At 41.6% G+C, this 23,047-nt stretch overlaps 2 protein-coding genes across 2 annotated transcripts; one reads left to right on the forward strand and one right to left on the reverse strand.

Annotated features, from left to right (window-relative positions):
- Nucleotides 1–1,357: 1,357 nt before the first annotated feature.
- FAM110D (family with sequence similarity 110 member D) lies at nt 1,358–10,551 on the forward strand. The gene is made up of 2 exons (XM_083368947.1): nt 1,358–1,484; nt 7,787–10,551. Exon 2 carries the CDS (start codon nt 8,107–8,109, stop codon nt 9,145–9,147), a length of 1,041 nt encoding a protein of 346 aa, XP_083225073.1. The 5' UTR covers nt 1,358–1,484; nt 7,787–8,106; the 3' UTR covers nt 9,148–10,551.
- Nucleotides 10,552–15,181: 4,630 nt separating this feature from the next.
- Nucleotides 15,182–21,899, reverse strand: LOC310644166 (uncharacterized protein C1orf232; the record flags this gene model as incomplete). Its single annotated transcript, XM_083368948.1, has 4 exons — nt 15,182–15,479; nt 18,231–18,328; nt 20,033–20,119; nt 21,813–21,899. 4 exons carry the CDS (start codon nt 21,897–21,899, stop codon nt 15,182–15,184), a joined length of 570 nt encoding a protein of 189 aa, XP_083225074.1.
- Nucleotides 21,900–23,047: the final 1,148 nt, after the last annotated feature.

Consider the following 23,047-nt stretch of genomic DNA (forward strand, 5'->3'; position numbering starts at 1 on the left):
CCCCATAGTGATTCCATGGATAATCCACTATAGATAACCATATGGACAGGAGTGGGGTGCTGGGTCAAGTTCATTTCATGGGTTCTGTTATTGGTTGACTGGAGAGAGTTCTTGGGGAGCCTGGGGGGGGGTGCGTTAGTCACCAGAACCAGCATGGGGTTATGTGTGTCTTGATTTGGGGTGAGTGGTAGTACCCTTAATCAACTGCAACCTCCCTTCCTTGAGAATAAATCCTATTGACTTCCTTGAATTACAAGATTGTAATTCTCAATCTTGCCAACTTTAAGAGGTATGGATTTCAATTCCCATAATACCCTAGCCAGCATGCTCCCTGGGGAATGATGGGAGTTGGCTGGGGAAGGATGGGTTTTGAAGTCCACGTATCTTAAGTTGCTACAGTTGAGAAACACTGATCAAGGTTACGAATATGGTGCCATGAATGATGTAATTTGGAGCTTTCAAGTTCAGGCTTGGTGTTGTGTATTTTATTTTCAAAATGCTGAGGACATGACTTCTGCAAGCATCTGGGTGAGCTCCTGAACACTCCTGAAGGTAGAATTTAACAAAAGCAGCAGACAGGTGTATTATATTCAGTTCTCTGACCTAACAATAGCAGCCAGCAAAACAACACTTGCAGGTTACTCCGTTCTATCCTCCATGAATTTCCTTTTTTTAAAAAACTGGTAAGCTGTGTTCCATGGCTGCTGAGTAGCCTCAGACTTAATTTAAGTGCTGGGGTGTTTTTTTTAAAAAAAAAACTTTATATTTATCTTCGTAGTATTTTCTTTTATTACCTTAAGGGCAAATTTGTAGATAGCAGAGATCCCACTTTGTCTCCGTTTCTGTGGCCACCCTCTGGAATTAGTCTACAAAGGACTGAATTAGTGCATTTTGACATCTTCAGAATATTTCAATAACCAAGGCATACAGCTCCTTTTATAATTAAAGAGCCCAGGGAGGCTGCTCTTATTATTCCCATACTGCAGATCGGAAGACTGAGACCATCAAATGAATTCTTGGCTGTACCAAGCTGATGGCATGGCCACTTTGCGCCATCAGAATCTAACTAAGTTTACAAAACTTGCATCTAAATTATAGGTGCAGGAAATACAAAATCAAAACACACACACACACACACACACACACACACACACGTGCATCAACATGCTTTCCTTATAAAGAAACCCGTTTTAAGGTCTGGGTTTTTCTGTTCCAGACAGCACAAAATGAAGGCTTTGGCAAAAATATGAAACGCATTGGGCGAAGGGGGTCAAAAGCAGGCTGTTGGAACAACGTGGTTCAGAAGGGGTTAAGACCGAGGAGGGTGTGGATTAGTGTTTTCCTGTCTTGACAGCCTGTATATACAGCAGGCAGACCAGCTGCCGGCTGGCCGCACAGAGTTCACTTCCCTTGCTTGCCCCAAAATCTTCTGGCGCTGGGATGTTATTGAAGATGCTGTCATGCTTTTAAAAGGGGAGCAGAAGGTGAGTCCATAAACAGACCTGGTTACCAGGTTACCATATTGGGCGACCCCCAGATTAGAGAACAGCTGTTCAGGAATTGGCCTTCCCTTGGCTTTTGCTAATGATTCTACTGGCTACGAATTCCCTTCCATTTCATTTGAATTACTTACTGTACACCAGCCAACCTTGGCAGTTTTAAGATGTGTGCACTTCAGCTCCCAGCATTCCCAGTCAGCTGTGCAGGATGGGGAATTCTGGGAGTTGAAGCCAAACTTCTAGAAAGTTGCCAAAGTTGAGAAACACTGGGGTAGACTGTCAATTTAGGTTCAAAGAGAAAATCAAAATACTTTTCAGGCATCTCTCTGTGTGCCTTTTAGTGCTCAACTGTGGTGGGGAGAAAGAAACCCCTTTCCTGGTTATGTATCCATCTAGGCTTAACACGGTATGGTAGGTGAGAATGTGGTTGGCAGCTTTATAATTTGGTGTGTTTTATGAACCTAATCAGTCCGCTTCAGGATGCCTTGTAAACCCCAGCAGTTGTTTTAATTCCATAAAGTAAAGATCATGGGTAGAGTGAGACACGACTGGCAGGGGAAATCTTTACCTTTTTTTACCATTTAATGTGCTATTTTTGTACAATGTTATATATTCATTCACCCAGGTAATGTTTTGGCTGACAGAAATTTAGGCAGACTTAGATCCTAATCTTGTAGACTTCAAGATAGGCTTTCTCAAAGTGGACTTTAGTAGACTTCTATCATAATAAATCCATCAGATCCATAGCATAACTGTCCACAACCGTGCGTCTTACACATGCCTTGGATTATAATATCCATCATCCTTAGATACAGTGAAGTGTGATGGATGCTGTTGTTCACTGAAAGGGAAGCAGGCCTGAGGATGAAGCCGAGGTGGCAGAAGGCAATCCACACATCCAGAAGGCATCAGTTTGGGGTAGATAACCCCCAAAATAGCACAAGATTCTTGTCTGAGTGCCACCTCTTGAGACTGTGTTGGTGTGTTTCCTCTGGTGAGCAAGTCACAATTCAAAATAAGCCTTTGGAGGAGTCTCCTGTGGCTGGTGCGGTGTTTGGCTTCTGGGCATATGTATCCCATTTGGTGAGGTCTGTACTTAAACCTCCAAATTTGGAGGGTGTGGCCCAGAGTGGAAGGAGATTGCTAGTACCAGACTGGTTTATTTATAGCTGTGGATTGAAGAGGCAAAAGTTCAATAGAAATTCGTTTTCTAGCTGGTTTTGTAAATCCTCTTCCTCAGATCCACAGGTCTGAGGGAAAGCTAGCTTCTTGAGGAGAGGAGTCATGACATGGGCTTCTTTTGAAGCCCTTCCATACATTACATGATAGCAAGATCACCAGGTCTCATAAGAAACTGAGGTCGCTATGACTTTTGGATATACTACTAAAGAACACAAGAACATCAGTGATAGTTTTAATTTGGGAGGACGGAGGATTTTTATGGGGTTCCTCTTACCTGTCAGTGAGCCACGCTTCAAGAAAGAGAGAGTAAGTGAGCCAAGCTGCCTTTTTGGTTAGGATCACCAGAGAAACTGTCTTTGGACAGCAGTACCTCACCAGGGCTGCCCAGTTCCAACAAGGAGAATCTTTGGTTTGTCCCCACAACTGGCAGCAAACAATATTTGATTAGGTCTATAACGCTTGGGACGCAGTGGCTCAAAGGGATGTGGTGGCTCAGTGGGTTGGGATGCTGAGCTTGTCGATCTGATGGTTGGCAGTTTGGTGGGTCGAATCCCGAGTGCCGCGTAACAGAGTGAGCACCTGTTACTCGTCCCAGCTTCTGCCAACCTAGCAGTTCTAAAGCACGTAAAAATGCAAGTAGAAAAATAGGGACCACTACGGTGGGAAGGTAACAGCGTTCTGTGCGCCTTTGGCGTCTAGTCATGCCGGCCACATGACCACGGAGACGTCCTCGGACAAGTGCTGGCTCTTTGGCTTTGAAACAGAGATGAGCACCGGCCCCTAGAGTCAGAAACGACTAGCAGGCTGTGCGGGGGAACCTTTACCTTTACCTTATAACGCTTGAGATAGGATGTTATTCTAGATCAGGCGTAGGCAACCTTGGCTCTTTTATGACTCGTGGACTTCAACTCCCAGAATTCCTGAACCAGCATGACTCAGCTTGGAAACCTCTCCCTTTCCCCTCAGCATGGCTGGCTCAGGAATTCTGGGAGTTGGAGTCATAAAAGGGCCAAGTTTGAAGACCCGTTCGAACTGTTTGTAGCCATCTAAGTGTCAACTAATTTTTGCACCCCAAGTATTGGCAATCCAGCTCTGTACTTGAAATAATTTTCGCCCCATATTGTCATGGTTCTGACAGTTCTATGTGGCAACCTAGAATGAAGAGAAAGATGGCTGCAGCCAAGTTCATTCCAGAGTTGACACACATACTAAAATGCTTTGACTCTTTCCTTTCATTTGTCCCACACACGAATATTAGTAATGTGAGGAAAGAGGTGATCTCCACTAAGAGCCAGTTGGGGCAATGATTAAGGTGCTGGAGTAGAAGCCAAGAGATAATGAATCTTAGACAAGTAAAACAACTATTCAATCTAAATATCTTGCCAAATTGATAGGATTCTCTTTTGGGGAACTGGGCGACCTGGCTTCAATTCTTAAATGAGACAATAAGTGGAGAGGGGAGCTGCCTCCTTAAAAAAATATTTGGAAGGAGATGAGAAGAAGGGACAACAGCTGAATGACTGAATATTGGTTTTGCATGTAGAACAGGGGTGTCAAACTCGTAACGTCACATGATGTGTCACGACCTATCACAACTTTTTTGCCATTACCGGCAATGGGTTGGGCGCGGTTTTGCTATGATGCATCCAGCCCACAGGCTGACAGTTTGACACCCCTGGTGTAGAACATCTCATGTTAAAATTGTTTCATTTTTTTAAAAAATCTTAGATATTAAGTGATAGCATGATTCCAACAGGAAAACCTATGCCCGTGACAATAGCTCTCTCCCAAAATATAATCTTTCCATTAGCATGGAAGTTTAAATTCCATTAACAATCTGTGTCACAGTTCCCATATCCATGTTATTTGCATGTAGAAAGAGGCTAAGTATGCTTAAGCGAGATGTTTCAGAACTCTTCAGTCTATTTGGATTAGCGAGGCAGTACCAACTTCATTTCCCAAAGCCAAATGGTTCTGGGTTAGTTACAAGATGCTAGATATCGGGTGTGAATCCAGTTTAGGGATCTATTGGCTCCTGTGAAAATATTTATATATTTTCCATATATAAATAACCATCTGCAAACTCACTGAAGGGCAGAAATAGGCATAAATCATTGCCTTCTACCTATTGAGCTCAATGGCACTCTTTCACATATCAGCCATTCCTTGATTTACCATCTTTCCCATTTTTAATTTCTGTACGAGAGCAGGCCCATTAAAAAGAAGATCAGTGGCAGATATAGGAAGAAATTGTTGAAAATCTTATTTGGGAGCATTTTTTTAAAGGACCTATGGCCCATCACCATAACAATTCCATTTACTATCTTCCTGATTCTGCAAATGATTAACTAGAGAATATCTGGAAAGGAAGGCAAAGTCTCAGCAATTTTTCATTGCAACCTTCTTTGTTCGTTATTTATTCATCCTTTAAAATTAGCAAGGGTGAATGGCTGGGGAACTGGAAATAACCTGAAGAGGCAAAGGCCGCAATAATTTTACTTAATTCCATCAGCATTATGCAATTCTTCAACCTGATATCCTCCAGATGTGCTTAGGTTTACAATTCCCAGGATTCCCAATCAGAGGGACCTGTAAATCTTGGAAGTATAGTTCTGATACCTCTGAAAGGCTTCAGATTGGAGAAGGCTAGCCTAGCATAGACTTCCTCCTTTGTTGAAGAAGCAAAAAACAAATTTGGTCTATGGCATTCTCTATTTATGCTACTGCAAAATTCCTACCACGAGTCAAGGTTGGGATATAGGTGTAGTCAGAGGTATATCAAGAACAAAAGAGTGCATCAAATCCTCTTCTTGTGGAAAAACCATAGGCTCAGGAAACCCTAAATGTGAACAGGAAGACATTTTTGTAGCTCTTTCTGCCCAGCAAAACTCAGTGGGCACATCCTGGATGGATATTCCCAGGTAGATGTTTCCATCGTGTCATTCTGATTGGTTAATACACAAAGGATTCCCGATTCAGATCTCAGAAACTCACTGCATTCTGTCTACCTAACTACTCTTCTGCAAGCAGCTTTGAAACTGAATGGTAGAATTCCTCCAATGGCCGTGTTGGATTCTAGCGCACTCTGCCTATCAGATCCTATCAGTGATCTACCATTTCCACCCATCCTGGACCCTACCAGACTTTTCCAAGATCTTTCCCAGGATGTCTCTCCAGTTGTTCATAAACTCAAACTCTCAACTGGCTCAGTCAAGTTTTGCCAAGAATGAGAGATGTTGGCAGCTTATAATTCAGCGATATCTAAAAAGAGACAACTTCTCCGTGCCCACTTTTCCCCCCAGATAAAAAGTCGGGCATCCTGTCCTAAAACATCACCAGCATTTCCTGGCATTCCTTTATGAAGAGGAAACAGGCATGGTGGTCCACCTGAGGCCAATCCTCCTTTAGGAACAGAGATTTACTTCAAATTGCGTGAAACGGAAGGGAAGTCCCTAACACCCAGTCTGGCTTTTCTAACCTCCCACTCTCTCCATCTTCCTGCCTCAGACTTGGCTACCTTCATACAACTGGTTGCCTAGAGCAGGGTAGAAGAGCTTTTATGCTAACTTTTGCTTGTGGCGTTTGCTTTGTTCTGGGAATGGCTGAGCCAATAAAGATAAAGCCGCCAGTTCCTCTATTTTTTCCTGCTTGGCTTCCTCTTGAAACCTCTGTATGAAAGTGTGGAACTCATTTGATATCCTGCCCAGCAATCTTCCTCTTCTGAAATAAATCTTTCTGGGGCATCTCTTGGCCCTGCAGAGGGTCTTGAACATGTTGGAATAAACATGTTTTAAAAAGAAAATCTGACATTTTAATTTGGAGCATAAAAACAAAATCCTTCTCTTCTTGTCCAGGGTCAAGACTTTGGCTGAATCTAAGTGATATTGCCCGACTAAATGAAATTTGCCAGGAAGAGTATAGAATAACTTGGTGGGTTAGTCACTCAAGGGAACCACAGAGATGACCTTGGAGAAAGGATTCAGAAATTGTTCCAATAGCAGAAGGTGCTAAAACGTGCTTTGAGCCAAGGAAACTATTAGGAGGAATCTTAATCCCTGGGGTATAAGAGGGGAAAACATGGTCAGGCTTGTAAGATACTGTTATATTGCAACATCCTGTCTTAATAAAGGATAGTTCTAATCATTGTGAGGACTCTATTTGTTGATCTGGCCAATTGAAGGGCTGACAATCATACAGTGGTGGATCTGCCCTTCAATTCTTGTTAATAATTGATTATATTTAATGTAGCAGGAAGGGAAAGATTCATCTATTGACTCTTGCATCTTCAAGTCCTTACACTGGGCAAGTCCTTACACTTTTCTTGGCAAGATTTTTGGAAGTGGTTTGCTCTTGCCTTCTTGCTAGTCCTGAGAGAGAAGGGCTGGCACAAGGCCATCCAGCTGGCTTTGTGCCAATGATGGGACTAGAATTAACAATTGCACAAAACTGTCATCCAATGTAATTGATGTTAAAGGAAATCAAATTTAGTTTTTGTCCAGGCCTACTTACTTTTTGGAATAAGTTTCTCCCATATGCCAACACAGTGTGGCCACTGCTCGAAAAACCCATGTCAAGTCCAGCTTCCTGCTAACACAGGAAACTATGTTACATAGTGATCCAGTCTTTGCTTAAAATATCTGATGAAAGGAAATACTGTTTTCTAAGTCAGCCTGTTCACTACTGAATCTAACACTATCAAGAATTCTATCTAGTGTTTAGCTGAAATCCCCTTATCATTTATTCATGCTGGTTAGGAATTATGGAACTTAACAAGTCCAATTCATCACAAGAGCTATAATTAAGAAAGATTATCCTAAGTAGGAACATTCAGAAAACCATAGACCAAAGAGGGAATTACCTTGGAGTAAAACTTTTTACAATTTGGCACGTTGTGGCCAATCCATTTTGAGCTGGAACATTGGAGTTTCCCAGATGGTAGATCAGCGCTTGAACAAAAATTCACTTCATTTTAAAAAAAACAACCCACCAAAATATTATTCACTGCTGATTAATTGTGTATTTCCCAGCAATTCTCATCTTTCAAGAATCACAATGTGATAGAAAATACCATTCTGATTCTCATTAATCTTCTTCTCTGCTTCTAGGACAATTGTGGAGTGGCAAGCATCCAACAGTGTTCTTTCTTCACAGAAAGATTTCACTCCTCATTGGAAGCGTGGCTGAAGTCTAATAAACAGAAACAAATAAGCAAGTAAACTGGTTTCCAGCATTGCAGAAGAGATTGTGGAAGAGTAGCTAAATCTTCATGTGGGACAACCATATACCTTTTCTCTAGGGTGTGGTGTTGGAGAAAATTCTGCTATTTTTTTTTAACCTGTTAGTCATAATCTGTTCATGCAATTACTGCAGACCAAAAACATCCTGGTTTTGGAAATTGCCCAATATCTGAAACTGTGGCTACAGAATGAGGCCTCTTTCTCCAGGAGATGGACTTTCTCCTCTGGGTCTGCTCACACGAGGGCCTGACTACTTGCGTAAGCAGCTGGAGATGAGCGGTGGGGGGCGGACGCCGAGTGCCGTGGAGAGGCTGGAGGCTGACAAAGCCAAATATGTCAAGTCTCGGCAAGTGATCAACAGTCGTCAGGAGCCAATACTGCTCAGCCACACTCCCCAGTCTTCCCCTTGCTGCAGGAGACCCCTAACGCTCCACCAGCAGAGTGAATGTCCTCAGTGCTTGACAGCAGACCACGATGGCCTCAGACCCAAGAAGCAGCCCCCTTCCCCTCAGTCCCCCATAGCGCGGCGAGGGGGCAGCAGGCGCCTACTGAGGCCTGATTCACTTGTCATCTACCGGCAAAAACGTGACTGTTCTCTGGTCAACAAGGAGAACAGCAAAGGGTACAGCCTAATGAGGTGGCTGTTTCAGGGTCCACTGAGGGATGGACATCATAACTGTCCTTCAAGGAGTCTCTTTGGAGATGGACACCTGGAAGTGACCCAAGAAGAGAACTCCATGGTTTGGGTACCTGCAGAGAAGGAGGACACAAGGACTGCACATTCAGTGGACCTCCTAGATGGATTCGTGGGTTGTGAGTCTGAGCCTAGTCAAAAACCCCAGGCCAGCTCTCAGCTCAATGTTGACCAGCCCTTTCCTTCCTCAAGCCGTTACCAAACAGAAGCCAAGAAAGAGCTGACTCTGAGTTATTCTCTTCCTCTTTCAGAGAAAGAACGATTCTTTAATTACTGTGGCTTGGATCGGAATTTGGTAGAGGTGCTTGGAGTTGAACGCTTCAAACCAGGCAGCTGGGAAGCTGGTTCCCTCTGCATTGGGTCAGCTAGTTCTGAACACGATGGCCTTTCCTATAGTGGGGAGCCCTTGTCTACTGAAGACCCAAGCGACAAGCTGTCTTCATCGGTCTCCGTCGTGGAGCGAAATGCCCGTGTCATTAAATGGCTTTACAGCTGTCAGCAGGCCCAAACGAGATCCAAAGAATCTACAGTATGAACTCATAAAGGTCTGGGGTCCAAGGCTCTCCCTTTACCCCAAGTGAGGGGAAGTCCTGTTTTGGAGGAGATGGCAATGTTCCCACCAGGGCAAACACAGCAGGGAAAAGCTACTATCTGTCACCCGATGTGTCTTTCTCAAAGGAATACAGATAGTCCTCGACTTACAACCATCCTTTAAGTGACTATTCGAAGGGACTTATGATCATTTTTCACAATTATGACCATTGCAGCATGCTCACAATCACAGGATCAAAATTTGGACACTTGGCAACTGACTCATATTTATAACAGTTGCAGTGTCCCAGAGTCATGTGATCCCCATTTGCAACCTTCTGACATGCAAAGTCAATGGGGAAGACAGACTCACTTAACAGCCATGTTACTAACTTAACAACTGCAGTGATTCACTTAACAACTGTGGCAAGAAATGTCATAAAACAAGGCTCAACTCACTTAACTGTCTTGCTTAGCATAGAAATGTTACGCTCAATTATGGTCGTACGTTGAGGGCTATCTGTACTGTTAAAAACCAGTTGGCCTTGATCTTTCACTGAAATTTTCCCAGCCAGGGTCTAACCATCATGGTTAATAATGATTAATTACCGTGTTGAGAATTTGGGAATTGAAATCTAACAAGTGGAGAACCTCAAGTGGAACAAGATTCCCTACAGGTATCCTCGGCCATAAGGATACAGTGTCCAGGCTAATTTAAGGGCTGAAATTTCTTGCCTCCATCCAGAGCAGATGGACATATTTCCCCCCCTTTTTTTGGCATTGATTGAGACCCTTTGTGGTACAGCAGAGAACACAGGGAGGATTGGTTCAAATCTCTACTCGCCCGTGAAGTTTCTTAAAGTGAAAAATTAACTTTGCCTGTCACTTTTTCTACAAGGATGATCCAGATATCCTGCTAACAGACAACCCCTGTGTACACTGGCTGGTTGGGTTATTAAACACTGCTCCATTTAGGCCTCCAACAAAGTGCTGAGCAATAAGGATTTTCCCCTCCTGTTGGCAGAACCATCTGAATGTAGTTCTATAACTGAATCATCCAAGGTTTTTTTTCCCTGATAGCTTGGTTCAAGGCCAGCATGCTTGGCTCTAGTTCTTCCTTTAAGCTGAAGCCTGCATGACTTGCTTCACTGTGCTGCAAGATGTTTCTGCTTCCCTGTGTTTGTAATTTAAAAAGTTGTTGGTAAACGTATCTGCTTTTGCTCAATACCAACCAGCCTTGGGAAAACAGCATTCTGAGGGGGTTCAGCAAATGTCAGGCTGATGTTATGGGTTTTACATTGTGGATTTTTAATGCTATAAGTCTCCTGGAGTCACCATGTGTGAGTTGGATGGTTCTATAAATTTGATTAATAGATAAATAAATTTATTTTCTGGTCTGGGAGAAGCCCTAGGCAACCACAGAATATAACCCTTGACTTCTGTAAGGTGGGAAAAAAAATAATGCCTGTACTTCTGGCGAACTGGAATTATTTCTAGGGGAGGTGTGAGGGTTTTATTCAGCTGTGTTTCCTTCTGTTTGGACTGTTCACTACTCTGATGGTGGGAGGAATCAAAAAGGACTCTCTAAGAATCCTTCCATGCCTCCTCTGCTTCTAATCTTTAATCACAGGACCCCTAATCCTGACGACCCCGGGGTAAAGAAAATAAAGCGAGAACTCCTCACTGATCAATGGTTTAAAGACAATCAGACATCCCTAACATGCAGGGATGGTCTGGCTTACAAGGGGGCAAAATTGTACTTGCCTGAAGCTCTTCGTCTTAATGCCCTCAAACACAGCCATGATGTCAAATAGGCTGGGCATCTAATTTCACTGCGACCTGGTAGCATTCATGCGGCTGGTCGGGCACAGGTCAGTGCAAACATTGACACACAAATTGAAGTATATCTTATTGCATTTCTTGCAGCTTTGAGAATAAGGAACACCCTGAGATTCTGCAGCAACAAAATTCTCCCTTCACCTCCACAAAACAGAAAAGGGAACAAATAAATCAACACAAAGAAGTAGGAATATAGTCACAACTCTTGTCAATTTCATCCCTGCTTCATTGGGAAGCAGGGGGAGGATGCAAAGTTGTAAAACCATCATTACCCTTTATGGACCCACTAGAGTAATGGAAGTGCAAAGAGCAATAGCTTTTAGGTTTATACAGTATACAGCCCCTTAGTGCTTTACCTCACTCTCTGGGCAGTTTACAATGTAAGCATTATTTGCATATTCTCCCCAACAATCTGGGTCTTCATTTTACCAAGTTCAGAAGAATGAAAGGCTGAGTCAACCTCATGATCAAACTCCAGGCTGTGGGCAGAGTTTGCCTGCAATATTGCACTTTAATCACTATTCCACCAGGGCTCCTTACAAGTATCCAGGAGAAGGGAAGACACAGGAATTCTGCCAATAGAAAAATAGCTTACTTTTGGGCTCTTCAAAGTTCCACAGTTTCCAGTGAAAAACTGATTTCAGAGCATTTTTTATTATTTCACAACAGAGCTGCAAACAACAACAAAAACCTCAGCACACCTGTCAAAGAGTCAGGAGTAAAGGTGTGGAGGTGATCCAGGAACTGTCTAGATATCCTTTGTAGAACTGTCATGAATTACAACTGCCTGAGTTGGGCAGCCATATACGTTTCTCAAATAAGATCAAATAATTAAATGGTAAAGCGTCCTCTTCAATAATATGGATGCTCAAGATCTCAAACACCATTATGGTATCAGTTTGTGAAAGGTGACTTTTTTATAAATATATAACTGAAGGTTCATTTCAGAAGCAGTGTGCTTGCACAGATCTATTATGGATTCTAAGACAATTGATATTTTCCACTGAATGTACATGAAAAATTGCAGCCTACAATTAATGAATGCTGCTCAACAAACTCTGGATTATTGTTCTGTAGAAAACGAACAAGATTTTAATTTCTGAAGACAGTCCATCTGTTGCCATCTTGTGGTAGCTAGATATATCATAATCATCTAATAGAAAACCTACATTTACTCTGAATAGGCAATTTATTTTAGCCCATTCCGTGAAAATACAAGATTCCATTGAAATGAACAACTGAAGCTACATTTCCAAACCTTATAATTGCAAGCCTATATTTCAAAATGTGTGAACGTGGTCAGCGGCCATGAGCTGAAGACACGGTAGAACATTCCCTGTCCTTCAGGAACCCTATTTTAATGTCATGCTTTCCTCCTTAATGAGCAAAAACAGAATATTTGATCTGTAACATAGGTAACACTGCAAAATTATGCAAAATACCTACTTTCTTTAACTTGAGAATTGCTTATGCATGTCTTTGTTTGCTGTATTTGTGCAAAAGGTTTACAGATTATATTATAGTTTTAACTAAGGAGAAATAAGCAAATTTCTCTCTGCCTCTAAGGCAGGGATTTTCAATCCCAGCAATGTTACGAAGTGTGGACCTCAATTCTCAGAATTTCCAGCCAGCATGCTGGGGCAGAAGAATTCTGGGAGTTAAAGTCCACACTTCTAAAAGTTGTTGAGATGGAGAAACATTGCTCTAGGGCTGCATATCAAGAAAATCATGAGTATATTGTGGTGGATCTTGAGTATATGCGGCTGAACTAAGATATGGCTATAGCCACACTATGAGATCAATACGGATACAGATTCCTTTCCCTCTGATATTCTGCTGCCTCTCCTCCAAGCAGCAAGCTGTAGGAAAGAGGCAGAGACTAAAAGCATGCACACAACCCAAGATCCGATTCAAATTATTCATTTAATTCGGTGAATTGAATTGATCCAAATTGTGGAATCTGAGTCCAACTATCTGCTCAGAGAAAGGTGCCTGTGGATGCACAAGAGAGTATTACATTGTTGAACTGATTCAGAGACATTGCTTTTCTGTGACTTCAGAAGAAAATAGCAATTTGATTCAATTATCCTATTCAAAGTGGTGATAAGATCTAATTGTCGTTAAACAGAATCTTCACTAAATTCTAACAGGTAGTTCTTTCCAGAAGTCTGAACCAAAGTCTTGAATGGGAGAGTTAAAAATTGGCAAAGGACTGCCTAAAATTAGAATTATAACCACATTTAGCAGGTTATCCACGATTATCTATGAACTTACATTTCCATAACATAAAAGACAATGAACAATCTGAAGCTATTTCTGGCTATTAAAGTATTTAATTTTCAACACGCTTAAATTAAACATTACTTGGGGCTGACAGTTGGGGAAGGCAGAAGAGAAACAGAGGACACCGTGTTTGAACAGAAGCCTCTTCTCAAGCAGTGAAACACTAGACAGGTATCTAGAACATCCTAACAGATTAGGATATTTTTTTAATGATAGTCATCAGCAAAGATCTGAAAAAAATGAAGATGTTAATGAGGTAGGTATGTCCAATGTCTGTTTGGGCTGTGGACTGGAAGTTCTTCAGAGAACTGCTGAACTCACATGTAGATAGTCTTACACAGTATGACAAACCAGCATTGTGAATCCAGGGATACTGTCTTCTTTAAAAATGATGCCAGCTTCAGCAGAAACATTTTGACAAAGCTTCTTCAATCTTTCTGTTGATGAGTCTTGGTTCATAGAAGACAAGGATCTCACTAGATGCTTGAAGCTTTATTTTTCCCCATCATGCTGCACCAATAGTCATAAAGGTTTGGGCTGAGTAGTTAGAGACTAATTACACCCTGAAGGTTACCTGTTGTCCATGTGTGTTACAGAAGAAAAACATTTTTGTCCAGGAAGATAGAAGTGCCAGAAATAAGTGAAGGTTGTAGAAGAAACCTGAACACTCTGTGCTATAGTAGGTTTTGCAGCCTGAATTCTCTCTTATTCCACATTATCTAGCCAAATCAGTCTCCAAGCTATTTTCCTTGATACATTTTAGGATTATAATCCTTGTCTACCTGGACTACTAGCTTCCATAAGTTATGAACCTAGAAAGCTATCTTACCCTGATTTGGGACCTGTCTTCCATTATATGATCTGAAATCATCTTCTAAACCAGCCAACCTTGAAACAGGATTTACACTGGAATTTTCTCCAGCCCAGGGATTGAACTGGTAACTTTGTCTGCATACTAAGTATGCGCTTTGCCTCGTAACTATGTCCAACAGGGATAAAGATCAAACCAGTCCTTTAATCCTTGGTCCTTGGTACCTTCTGTGTTGTTTACAGCAGACTTTCTGGGCTTTAGATCTTTCCCAGCCATTCCTGAGGTGCCAGGAATTGAACTTCACCTCTGGATGAGATGAGCAGCACATAAATCCTACAAATAAATAAATAAACTTGGAGATGACTGGAAAACAGAATTTCCAGGGTCTGACAGCACTGCAAACACAAGCACCAAACACCTTTGAGATCTCCTTGGCAAGCTCGGAATGCCATTATGGGTTAGGGGAAAACATGAACAGATTTAACTACTTTTGGTAACCAACATTTGCATCATACTTTTCTTTCTGTGAGGAGTTTGGAATTTCCATGCGTGGAGCTCTCCCATTTTATCATCATAAGTCTGTGAGATCTCTTGCACAGGTCTCATCATGGCTGTGAGGGGATCTGCATCCAGGTGTTCTCCATCCAAGTCTATCAATTGCATCACGTTATCACAGAAACAGCTTGTAGGCAGCTATAGATTAGACTCTTGGATTAATCGTTCTGCGACCTCTGTTTTCTTAGAAAGTCATTGTTGGTGGCATCAAAATAAGTGAATGTGGAAAGAGAGAAGGAGATGCTCGTTTTTTGATAGGCAACAATCTCTGGCAAGGGAGATTTTCCTACAGTAAGTGTCCATTAGCATTACAATTATTCTAAGAACTGTCTTATAAGGAGAAAAGGAGAGAACTGGAATGAAGGCATTGGAGACACGCACTCTGGGAAGGCTTCATAAAGTTACCATCCTTAACAACACTCGTGCCTGGAACTGCACATTTCACATTAAGCCCAGCACTTTTTTCAGAAAGCTGTTGGAAAATAATAAATTATATTGTTATTACTGAGAAAGGGTCACTCATTCAAAGTCCTCCTTTTCTGTGTCTGTCCTAGTTACTTTTGGGAATATTCTTGTTCTTCAGCTCAGCCAGTTTGTTGGTTAGGAAGCTCCACTTGAAGGCCACACCTTCAGCTTCTTGGAGATCATTGTCATGGCCAAGGTCACTGACTTCCTCGGCTGGCATCACCCCAGAACCCCCACTTCCCTCAACCATTTCCTCCCTGGGGTCCACCTTGGCAGTCATTTTTTCCAGGGCTGAAGTTTGCTGCCACTTAGTAGCAAAAACATCCCAAAGGCCAGCGGTCTTCTTCTCAGATGTTTCTTCTGCTGGTTTTACAGCTAGAGGACTAAAAGGAGAAAAGAATTTAGAAAAGGACAGGTACTAAAGCTACACCGGATAGCGCAGGGGTAGGCAACCTCGGCTCTTTTATGACTCATGGACTTCAACTCCCAGAATACCTGAGTCAGCATAGCTGACTCAGGAATTCTGGGAGTTGAAGTCCATGAGTCATAAAAGAGCCGAGGTTGCCTACCCCTGGGATAGTGGGTTAATATAAGTCCCCCAAATTCTAAGAATAATCAGAAACACAGGAAGCTGCTTTAGGCCAAGCCAGATCTTCCATTTGCTCTTAGCGGAAAGTGGCTCACCAGAATTTCAGACATAGGTCATTCCCAGCCCTGCCCAAGAGTAATGGAAATTGAAATAGATGTTTCTCGTGTAAAATATATTCTCGGATCTTCCCTAAAACAATATTGTAGTAGTTGATTTAGTTTCATAGGAGATGCTTACCTAAACTGTCATAGATGGAATGTACAGTAAAAAAAATCCTATTGAGTTAAGTGGGAAACAATCTGGAAACAATCTGGAAACAAATTAATCCAGACAACACGACGTTTATTAAGCACTAATTAAATGTAATAATAGAAAATTAATAAAAATTTTCATAAAAAAAGAGAAAAGAATGTAAGGCCAATAAAGTACTATCTGGACCATATCTTGAGTTTGGCATGTTTGGGAACCTAGCTGTGAATATGGTTATAGTACGATGTGCAAAAGAAGACCTTTCTGATAGTAGATCTCTCTCCTTTCTTATGTTGTTCTCCCTTGTGAGTTTTGAACGCCAACTTAGTTATTTCCCCAAAGAGCACTTTTCCCAGTTAGATCTTCACTGTTATATCTGATATTGCTTTGCTTTCATAGATTTAATAATTGTAGTTTTTACCATTTTAATCTTGTCTGAGCTTTTTAAATGATGAACGCAGGGTAATGGATACCATAAAAATAAGGAGCATATTTTCTAGAGTTCAGTTTAAACAACCATTTGAGTTGAGCAACTATAATAAATATGAATGAATGAATGAATGAATGAATGAATGAATGAATGAATGAATGATGACTCTTGGAGGCTGAAGACTCCATTCGACTTTTGTGTGTCACGTTTTATCTGCCCACTGGAGGGCAGAAGGCCAAAAGGAACAGCTGACTGATTCTAGCGCTAGCTAGGCAAAGAGAGAGAACAAGGAATGATTGCAATTAGTTTGCAGGGACCCTGTTTTGATGGGCACCTGAATGGCAAAACCCATATAGAATAATAGGTTGGAATGGACCTTGGAGGTCTTCTAGTCCACCCCCCTGCTTAAGCAGGAGATCCTGTACCATTCCGGACAAATGGCTGTCCAGTCTCTTCCTCAAACCTTCCAATGATGGAGCACCCACAGCTTCCAGAGGTAAGCTGTTCCACTGATTGATTGTTCTCACTGTCAGGAAATTTCTCCTTAATTCTAGGTTGAGTCACTTTATAATGGTCTTCTACCTGTTGCTTCTTGGCCTGCACTGAAGTGCTTTGGAGAATAAGTTGACTTCCTCTTCTTTGTGACAGCCCCTTAAATACTGCTATCATATCACCCGTAGTCCTTCTCTTTGTTAGACTAAAGGTAAAGGTAAAGGTTCCCCTGCACATGCGTGCTAGTTGTTTCCAACTCTAGGGGCCGGTGCTCATCTCCGTTTCAAAGCCGAAGAGCCAGTGCTTATCCGAGGACGTCTCCATGGTCATGTGGCCAGCATGACTAGACGCCAAAGGCGCACGGAACGCTGTTACCTTCCCACCGTAGTGTTTCCTATTTTTCTACTTGCATTTTTATGTGCTTCTGAACTGCTAGGTTGGCAGACACTGGGACGAGTAATAGGTGCTCACTCTGCTACGCGGCACTTGGGATTCGACCCACCAAACTGCCGACCTTCTGATCGACAAGCTCAGCGTCCTAACCCACTGAGCTACCGCGTCCCTTGTTAGACTAGACATACCTAATTCCCTTAATCATTTATTGTACAGTTTAGCCTCCAGACTCCTTACCATCTTTGTTCCTCTTCTCTGCACTTTTTCTAGGGTCTCAACATCTTTTTTATATCATAGTGACCAGAACTGAATGCAGTATTCCAAGGGTGGTCTCATATTTGTATGTAATTGAAAAAAGATGCAAAACCATCAACCACAATGTGACAAAAACCAAGCCAACAGTCCTTAATATCAATCTGGTTTTACAAGGTGGGCATGACTAGAAAACAAAAGGCTAAAACTTATTTCTAGACAAATGTAAGGAAGTTGAAGGCCCAGTGCATTTCCTTCCTGATTCTTTGGGCAACAATAGCTTTCTCTGTCAATTATAGCCAAGAACAGCTCATATCAGAAAAACATAAGGAAATGAAACCTTCAGGGTAGTTGTGGTTTTGAATGAAGTGCCAAGGATGTGAATTGATTGGTAAATGATATTTTTATTTTGGGGGGCATTCTTAGTTTGGAGGGAGAAGTTCTTCATAAGTGCCTGTTTGACTATAAAAACGAACAGGCATTCTGGGTAAAGGGATGATTCTGTGTACATGCTGTTTCTCTAAGACAGTGTTGGGAAACTTGACAACTTTAGGATATGTGGATTTCAACTCCCTTATATTTGTCTGTCTGGCTGGGGAATTCTGGGAGTTGAAGTCCACATATCTTAAAGTTCTCAAGGTCTTTTATCCAAAGAGGATAAAAAATGATTGTCATTCTTATGAAGGGGTATAATCTGCTCTATTCAAGCAATTTGAGAATTGTAATTACTGGTCTGCAGATGGTTCAGGAGCCAGCAACTGATCTTCATCCTCCCGACTGAACAAAGAAGACATGGTCCTCCAGCCTTTGACTCCAGCTCCCTGGACCTACATACCAAAATCAAAGAAGAGACAATTTGGTTGTGGGTAGACATCATGGTAAGGGGCTTCCTCAAATAAACTTCGGAACTCTTTCATCAATGAAATTTCCTTTCAAATCAAGCATATTTATGATTCTTTAATGGATAGTGTGCTGGAATTCCTCAACCCAACTGCTCAAAAAGAATCTATGGAGATTCTCAGTCATCCAGATCATGGTTGTTCCAAAGATGCTTTTTCAAAAGGTAACTAGACTTTCTTCTTTTTTTTTTCTTGAAGATGTCAGAACTGAAGAAGCTTCTTGGATGAGAAATGAAATGTCTTCAAGGAAAAAAACAAGAAAATCCAGTTGTCTTTTGAAAAAAAAAAACACCCCTGGGATGCTCAGTAAGAGATGACTTTTTTTCTTTGGGCTGAGTAAAAATCTCTGAGATGATGGTTAGTTTCTAAATCAGGTCTGAGTGACTCCCTTTGGGCCACAAGTGGTTTCCCCATCCCTCCTTTTTTGGCCTCAAAGTCCACCAAGATGCTCATCTTCTGAAAACAAGATTGAAAAAAAGGTCTTCTTCACTGATATGGAACTTGGTAGAAGACATTGGATTTCTGTAGTGATTTTTGCCTTTTTGTGTTATGCATTCCAAATAGTTTCATCCATTGGGTTAATTAAATAGTGAACTATTTTTGCAATTCAAGATATCCTCAACAAGTTTCTCCAGCACCACAATTCAAAGGCATCCACTTTATTTCATTCAGCTTTCTGATGGTGTAGCTTTTACAATGCCAGTTAAAACTGAGAAGTCCATGGCACTGATAATACCCAGCGTCATAATAATCATTGTGATGTCTCTGCCATTTAACAGTTTTAATAGATTTACAATACAATTTCTTTCAAGTAGGAGACATCCCTTTATTTTATGGCATCGGTTCTGAAATGTCCTTTATGTCAATATAAATCTGCACCGGAGACAAATTCCTTGTATGTAGAGCCACACTTGGCCAAATAAAGTATTCAATTCAATAAATTACCTGTCACTTGGAAGAAAACTACATTTTCACTTCATTTTTCCTCGCTGTGTCTCACTTCCTTCTAATGTGCTCAGCATCAAATGCATATTTTCATACCAGAGGATAAGTATCTCCTATTGGCCCAACTAGCAACTTTTCATTGACAATTTAAGATCCTTCCGACGTGATCTAAAGACCTATTTGTTTGAACAAGCCGGCCTGGTCTGATGGGTTTGGGTTTTATCACTGTTTTTATGTAATTTATTTGTTGTATTGGGCATTGGTTTAATCTCTTCTTAATTTTTGTATTTCTGTATTTTAGTATTTATTGCCCTGTTCACCGCCCTGAGTCCTTTGGAAGAAGGACAATACAAATTAATACAAATTAAATTAAATAAATAAATAAATAAATAAAATAAATAAATATTTCTGCACAGTCTTTTTGAAAACTGTGCCGATTTTGGAAATATATTGATGCATTATTGTTATTGATAATCGTAGAGCCTACAGATTCCCCTCCCTTCAAGTTGCCCTCCCCTCAAAGGCTGAGCCAGCCATTTCATTCTCACAGGATGATACCTTTAGTCACAAGTTGCCTTTTGCTTGGGCCTCAAAGGTTGCACAGGCATTTTTTTTTTGCTGTGCAATAGCAACTTCAGAAATCTAAAAGGAGGTTTAGCTCTGTATGAGGACAGTGACTTTTCTTACCCGCCGAGCCAACTGAGAAACGGAGTTCAGTCCCTCCTCCGACAGCAGTATGGAGTCTGTAGTTTCCACCAGTTGAGGATTCTCACTCTGAAATAAGAAATCATCTTTTGGGAATTGTTAGTGCAAGAGTAGGCTGGAAACTGTGGCTCCGTTCAGTAGAGAGAGCAGAATAAAGACAGCTGAGCTGCCTTACCAGTATAACAACTTTCTACATTCAAAGAGACTACATCAGACTGATAACAGCAGTTGAACATAAAACAGATTGGTGCACATAAAAAAGATTAAAAGATTATTTAATGATTTGCAAAGGTGATCCCAGTATTGTCATTGGGCAGAATGGAGCAACTTCATTCCAGATTGGGATGGGTATCAAATTTCCTAAAGTTATGAAGTTTCCAATGCTTTTCTTACTTAAAGGGTGGGGAGCATGTTGTTTCTTTTCCTGCATGACTGGGAAATTAATTCAGGCTTAGGTTGGTAGATGATCAAAAAATCTGATTCAATGAATCAATAGAGATTTTTTAAATCAAGGGACATAACTGCATTTTCAATTAGGGTTGGGGAAACTTTTGGTTTTAGTATAATGCAGGGGTCCCCAACCCCCAGTCCGTGGACCAGTACCGGGCCGCAGCATGCCAGCAACCAGTCCGCACAGACAAGCAAATCCCCATCTATGGGATTCAGGCAGCACACAAAACCACATGCTGGCTATTGAGGAAACATTACCCATTCAGAAAAAGCTGCCACGCTGAGGTTCACTACAAGTAGTTCTCTTAGCTTAGTGACCATTCAAAGTTGCCACAAACAATCCGAAAAGATATTTATGACCCAGTTCCAGAGTTCTGAGGGCAGCACACACACTCCCACACTGATGGTCACATGACCATGTTGCAGGCACTAGACATCCAGCTCACCATTATGGCCAGTTGCAGCAATCCATGGTTACATGACATGATTTACACATTTTTTTGCTGGAAATCAGACATTTTGGGCAGTTTCCACCAAAAAAATGCCCATTAATACCTCCACATTTGCTTAATGACTGCCACAAAAAAGATATACTGTAAAATCAGGTCAGTCACATGGGTGCCTCATGTTACAACTCTTGTGATGGAAATTTTGGGCTCCATAAAGTTGAAAGTCAAGGACTATCTGTAGCCAGAAATAACCACTTGATCAGACATCAGATTAGTTATTTGTTCTTTGCCACCTCTCTTAGCATCCTGTCTCAGGATGCTCCCTACCATCTCAACTTATCCTCGCAGGTTTTTTTACTGATCAAACAGAAAAAAAGTCTCATTTTGAAAGAATCAGTGGGGTAACAGCCTTCCATTGTTGTTCTTTCAAGATGAGACCTGTTATATGTGTGGTCCACCACAAAGCATTTTTGAAGTTAAAGATGATGTTAGAAGTGATATCATTTTACAGCATCCCTTCTGCCCCTTATTTATTTATTTTTTTAAAAAATGCAAGAATTAGAATGCTAGTAGATCATTGATAGTCACATATATCCCACTGTCTTGTTCCTATTCTGGGCTAAAGAATTGTTTCCCATAAAAAAATAGAAAGCAGAAGATATCTGGGATCTTCCCTACCACATTCAAGTTGTGTGGCCTTTACTCCACTCCCATCCACCCCCAGAATTTTTGTCAATGGCTTTGCTGGCTGAAAAATATTAGGAGTGAAGATCCCTCCCTTTGGAATGGGTGGGAAAGCTAATGAAGCCTATGTTGAATGACCAAGGAAAAAGAAGAGGTGTGATCATCATGGATTGCTCTACCTCATCTTGAAGCTCCTCTTCCTGAAGCTCTCCACCAAGGGCTTGCAGTACTTTTGTCTTGTAGACTCTCCAGAACCCCTGAGACATTATTGCAACAACCAGTTCAGCTTTTGTGGTTTCTTCAGGTGCAAGAGAAGCTTTAAGCTTTACGGTTCTTTCTTCAGTTTCTGCATTGAGCGCTAAGCAAGATAAGTTCCATTGGCCGTTGTGCCACAGCACTCAGCTGCTTTAGAGGCTTTGCGGGATATTAGTAGCTCAGCTAGAAGCTAGTGTGTCCTGCTACTTCACACCTGTTTCTAGCTGCCTCCTCCTTAGATCTGGTGTCTTCATTAACAATTCAGAAGCATCCAGCATTCATCTCAAAAAACAAAGTAGAATCAGATACGTGGCTGAGCCAGAATAATAATGGATGACAGCTCTTGGAAACAACAGGCATCCCACCCCCAGATAAGTTGTGCAAAAAATATGGTTGTCTTCTTCATCTCACACATGGAAAACTAATGCTTCTTGGCTACCCTTGTCCATTAAACTTTTCTTTATGGGCAAACCCCCTTTTTGTGTAGAAAGCCCCCTCGTCTTCAGCATGTGCCACTTGGCTTCAGAAGTTCCCTAATCCCAAGCAGACTGTTTCTCCCACTTTGGAATCACAAGGAAATTGTAAAGGAAAGCGTTCCTAAGTTGCTGCATTACACCCCATTGTCTGCACCCTGTAACTGATATCCTGCAAGAACGGGCTTTGGAATGTAGGAGCTAGGCAGCAGTCTTAAAATAGCTGCTGACAGATAAATTATTTTGTAGGGGCGATAGCTTGCAGACCGTCGTCTTCTCCTTCCTGGATTTAGTTTCTGCTTTAGGCGGAATGCCAATCTCCCCCCCCCCACTCTGCCAAATGTCCAAAGGGTGTCTTAAAACCTTCAAGGAAGCTGGTTTTCCAGATTATGCTTTAGCTGTTGAAGAGAAGGCAAGGAGGTGCTCTCTTTCCATCACCCAGCTTGCTTCAGCTGGGGCCCTTCTCCCCTTAGCTAATGACAGATGCCTGTCCATTGCCTTTAAATGTGGGTAAATGTCTTATTATTTCTCAGCCTTAATGAAGTGGCTACTCCTTTGCCTTGTGCTGGCAACCATATGCTAATGCCACAGACTCATTTGTGCTATGCTGCATATAGCCAATATATATCAAACGTAGGTTCCTCACAAAGCTGAACCCTACTGGGAAGTGTGTTCAGATCCAAGAG

This window comes from Vipera ursinii (genome assembly GCF_947247035.1).
Source record: "Vipera ursinii genome assembly, chromosome: 9".
Lineage (NCBI taxonomy): Eukaryota > Metazoa > Chordata > Lepidosauria > Squamata > Viperidae > Vipera > Vipera ursinii.